Source organism: Nannochloropsis gaditana (assembly GCF_000240725.1).
Source record: "Nannochloropsis gaditana CCMP526 unplaced genomic scaffold scaffold110, whole genome shotgun sequence".
Taxonomy (NCBI): Eukaryota; class Eustigmatophyceae; order Eustigmatales; family Monodopsidaceae; genus Microchloropsis; species Microchloropsis gaditana.
Window position 1 is genome coordinate 41,163 of NW_005803843.1, and position 4,706 is coordinate 45,868.

Here is a 4,706-nt window from a genome sequence, read left to right on the forward strand (position 1 = left end):
TCACAACGAAGACCAATGCTCGCGACCAGGATACAGGTCTATCGACCAAGAGGGAGGAGGAAAGGGTGGAGACGATGGCGTTCTGGAGGGAGTCCACAGCGGACTCATTCATGGTCGTCGACAACACCACCAACAACACCCGCATGACCAGGGCCCCTGCATTCCTCCCCGTCACCGGGTCGGAGAAAGGTACGAAGAAGGCCAAATTGTTGTGGTCGTCGAGTGGAGGCAAGTCCGCCCACAGGCCCACCCAGCCCACGGTCCCGAAGAAGCCGATCACCAGGGTCGTGAGCATGAACCCCAAGAGCGCTCCCTGTCGAAGGCTGCGCTTGTCCTCCGCGGCCCATACCCGTTGCCAAAAGCTTTCTTGATAACACGCAGAGGAGAGGAGGGAGATAGGAAGGGAGAAAATGGAGCTGAACCCCGAGTAATTGATGCCTAAACGCTCCGGCAGGGGCTGGCGCAGGGGTTCGCGAAAGTTGACGACAAGATAGAGCGAGGCAATCAAAATCAAGACCAAAATTAAAGCGGCTTGAAGCTGGTCGGTGAGGAGAGAGATGAGCAGCCCCCCCTTTGCCGTGTAGACAGCCGTCACGAGACCGACCAGGATGATGATGTAGATGCGGGAAGGGCCCCCGACATAGTGCTCGAACAGGTCGCCGATGGCCGTGTACTCACTGATGAGTGCCACAGACATGTTCAGCAGCGACAAGACGATCACAAAGACTTGCACGGGACGGCCGTACGCCCGGTGGGCAAAGTCGTTCAAGGACAGGACGTCCGGGGTGCGCTTGAGGATCTTCCGCCCAAACTCCGAGATGAGCAAGAGAGGCAACCCTGTTGACACCGCGTAGGTAATGATGGAGAGCCACCCCCGAAGGCCGGGTAGGACGCGGGGAGGAAATTGCCCAGGCCCCGATGCTGGAGGCGAAGAAGGACCAGGCGACACGGAGCATGGGCTGCGAGGCCCGCGCCGTGAGGAAGGTGTCGACGTCTCTGGACTGATGGCGCCGTGACATGGTCAGCGCGATTGCCGCGAAACCCACCAGGGTAATGACTGCGCAGACGTAGCTGGCAATCGTGAAGGTCAAATTGGCCGGAGAAGTGGGTGGCGGGCCTGTTGGTGTCAGCGTGGGAGCCATCCTCTTAGCCTGTGGACGACGGGTCACGGTGTCTAGCGTGATTTAATTTTCTCCAACAACCAAATAACGAGACACATGCGCGCGCAGAGACGTGTGGTTGTTCGAGCTCAAAAAAATTGCCGGGCCTGCTGATAAATCCAGGGTATAAACCAACAGGATTACTCAGGCGGGACGTACAAGCTCGGGGCTAAAATGTCCCGTGAGGCCATGAATACTACAGCCACGTACCTGGGAAACGACACTCGGCAGGCGCTTGACACCCGGAGCCTCCCTCCTCGTCCCTTCACGCTGAATCAAATGCTGCCCTGCGCTTTCTGTGCATAGAGGACGAAGTCAGTGGCCTCCTCGGGGGAGCAAAGGAGAGACCGGGGCGGGAGGCAAGGGCTCTTCGGCGTATCCGGCCCGCATGCCCTAGTTTTAGGCCTTAAGGGCTCAGGGTTGTCCTCCTCTTGATTAATAGAGTCTTTATTCGCCCAAGCGTGCATGTAAGTGTTCTCTACCCTCGTGGGATGCCAATGTCCGGACTTGCTGCCCTATTCATAGTCCTTATTGACGTGCACACTGCCCACCTCCCCGCTTTATCCTTCTTCCAGGCAAAGGCTCACCCGTACTCGTTTCCGACAAGCGCTGTAAAGATGCTGGAAAAACTGACAGCGGGGTGGGAGACGAGCACAGTCTCAGATTTGAAGGACTTGTTGGAAGAAGCCCGTCAATCGAAATTCGATTTTGTGACCATCCCCCTTGTCCATCCACGCTTCGAGAGGGATCATTTGGGTGTCAGCGACGGTCGGATGGGAACTCTGACAAGAAGCGACATGGAAGTAGACAGCCGCACGTGGACGACCTGCGTCGTGGGCAAAGTGTCAGAGTGGCTTGACCCCTCCAGCCCAGATGAGACTGTGCGACTGGCGGCGGAAGCGGGCATGAAGCAGGAGCTGGCGTGGGCTTCACATTTAGCCGTCCCGGCGGTACTGATGCCCCGGCCTCCTCGAACTGAGTGTGCGAACTACGCCCGTTTGCTGAACCAAGTGCTATCACAGCCTACAATGTTGCAGCTGTGGGTGCGCGTTTCCTTGTCGCGGCCCTCGGTGGCGGATGACTCGGATGAGGAGGAGGGGGAGGGCGAGGAGGAGGAGGTTCAGGCGACGGAGGAGGACGGGTCCCCAAGGTCCAGTAAAGGTCGCGACCTGGGACGTGTAAGCTTCGAGAAGGAAGCTAGCAGGGCGGAAGGGGAGTTTGTAGGAAGTGCGTGCACCTCGACATGCGCACTGGGCAAGGCGGGCGGCAAGCGCCGGCGTCCGGGCCCACAGGCCTTGCCAGGTCCAGGCCTCGTCCCCACGGGGCAGGTGTCGCCCCGCGAGAATCCTTGGGAGACCTGGAATCGTCTGCGGACCCTGTGCGAGTTCAAATCCTCCCTGGGCGTGGCCCTGGAGCTGACTGGCGATCTCCCTGACCCCCACGTCCTGCAACGCTGGCACGGCGAGCCCGTCAAGGCCCTGGTCTTCCCCACCGCCATCTTCCTCACCAACAAGAAGGGCTACCCGGTCCTGAGCAAAGCGCACCAGGCTTTCGTCGTGGACATGTACCGCTTTAAGATCCAAGTCCTCCTACGAGGGCGGACCCGGCACCCGGGGGGGTACCCTGTCTATCTCCAGTACCTGGAGCACCTGCGCCTAAAGCTCTTTCCCCTCCCCGAGCAGGACCGCTTCGAGAGCCCATACTACGACTTTCTCCAGGCCCCCCTCCAGCCGCTGATGGACAACCTGGAGAGTCAGACCTACGAGACCTTCGAGAAGGACCCGGTCAAGTACGCCCAGTACGAGGAGGCCGTGGCCGCCGCCTTGGCCGTGACTGCCCCCACGACCGTCACCGTCATCATGGTGGTGGGCGCGGGGCGGGGTCCCCTCGTGCGCGCCTCTCTGGCCGCGGCCCGGCGCGCCCATCGAGACGTGCGCGTGTACGCCGTGGAGAAGAACCCGAACGCGGTGGTCACGCTCAGGAACCTGGTGGCGATGGAGGGCTGGACGAATGTGACGGTGGTGGCCACGGACATGCGCACCTGGGTCGCCCCGGAGAAGGCGGACATCTTGGTCAGCGAGCTCTTGGGCTCCTTTGGAGACAACGAGCTCTCGCCCGAATGCCTGGACGGGGCGCAGGCCTTCTTGAAGGACGGCTCGGGAATCTCCATCCCCTGCCAGTACACCTCCTACCTCGCCCCCATCTCTTCCTCGAAGCTTTGGAACGAGGTGCACTCGTACAAGGACCTTAAGCACATGGAAACGGCATACGTGGTCAAGCTGCACAATTTTTGTCAGCTTGCTCCCGCACAGCCCTGCTTCACCTTCGCCCACCCAAACCGCGCCGCACGCATTGATAACACTCGTTATACCTGCCTTCGCTTCCCAGCGCCCATGGCTGCAACCATCCATGGTTTTGCAGGGTACTTCGAGGCGCAACTGTACAAAGACATCTACATCTCCATCGTGCCACAGACCTTCTCCACAGGCATGTTCTCCTGGTTTCCCCTCTACTTCCCGTTGAGGACACCGGCCTACGCTCCTGAGGCCTCCACTGTGGAAGTTCATTTATGGCGGAACGCGAACGAGCGGCGTGTTTGGTACGAGTGGGCACTAACGAGTCCTGTAACGACGCCAATCCACAATCCCAACGGGCGGTCTTATTGGATTGGTCTCTAATGTATTTTCGAGAGGTGGCGAAAAGTCTCGAATAGTGGTGGTAAGAGCAGCAACAACAAATTGTTTACGAGGTATGCGGAAGCTATTTTACCAAACAGATGGCAGAAATCTAAAAATAAAAAGAAATTTTCCGACCCAGTGCGACCGACTCGTTCATAAGGTTACGATACATTCCGTCCTTTTATTTTCGAAAAAATGTGAAATATATGCTGTTCAGCTTCTGGAGAAAGTGATGTGCTTGCCAGCAAATTACTCTGCGTGGTAATTTTTTCAAATGAAAGAGCACCGAGACTTTCGACACAGCAAGAAATGCAGCACCTTGCTACATGATGGAGGAGGTAAAGCCTGCCATTGAAGTAAATGCCAGGTTAAGATTGTTTTAGTCATTTTTGTTCATTAAGTATAAAGAGCATGACAATGTTGAAAGTAAGACGTTTCTGACGGTCATTTTGACGTTTTTACTTGTCGCAAATGCGGCCATACGCTCCCGCACGTGGGCCATCGCATTTTTCCTTGTGATGGAAGAGGGACCTTCATTTTCCTCCTGCTTGGGACTAGTGACCCGACACACAACTTGTAAGTTGCCCACGGAAAAAGCTAAGGAAGAGATGTCTTGCGTGCGCGCCTGGTAAATTCCTCACATATTTTGTCATCCTTTCGACGGTAGCCGTCAGGTCTCATTATAGTAAAGTGGTTCGAGGGTGGGCCGGCGATGCACTGTAATCGCAAAACTTCATGAAGGTGAAGATAAAAAGGTGCGTCTTTACTTCCACGAATTATCGCGGTGTTGCGAAAAGCTCATCTGTAGTTGGCAAACAAATTTTATTTATCAACATTAGTAAAAATGTTTAATTTTTGTAATTGCGCT

At 56.5% G+C, this 4,706-nt stretch overlaps 4 protein-coding genes across 4 annotated transcripts; 2 read left to right on the plus strand and 2 right to left on the minus strand.

Moving 5' to 3' along the window:
* Positions 1 to 398: 398 nt before the first annotated feature.
* NGA_2032600 (na+ solute symporter) lies at positions 399 to 807 on the minus strand (the record flags this gene model as incomplete). The annotated part of the gene is made up of 1 exon (XM_005855757.1): positions 399 to 807. A coding segment is annotated over one exon (409 nt), but the record flags the coding sequence as incomplete, so codon positions are not given.
* Positions 808 to 1,732: 925 nt separating this feature from the next.
* On the plus strand, positions 1,733 to 2,195 carry NGA_2110800 (protein arginine n; the record flags this gene model as incomplete). The annotated part of the gene is made up of 1 exon (XM_005855759.1): positions 1,733 to 2,195. A coding segment is annotated over one exon (463 nt), but the record flags the coding sequence as incomplete, so codon positions are not given.
* PRMT5 (protein arginine N-methyltransferase 5) lies at positions 2,171 to 3,708 on the plus strand (the record flags this gene model as incomplete). Its single annotated transcript, XM_005855756.1, has 1 exon — positions 2,171 to 3,708. A coding segment is annotated over one exon (1,538 nt), but the record flags the coding sequence as incomplete, so codon positions are not given.
* Positions 3,687 to 3,982, minus strand: NGA_2107300 (protein arginine n-methyltransferase; the record flags this gene model as incomplete). The annotated part of the gene is made up of 1 exon (XM_005855758.1): positions 3,687 to 3,982. A coding segment is annotated over one exon (150 nt), but the record flags the coding sequence as incomplete, so codon positions are not given.
* Between the last annotated feature and the right edge of the window lie 724 nt (positions 3,983 to 4,706).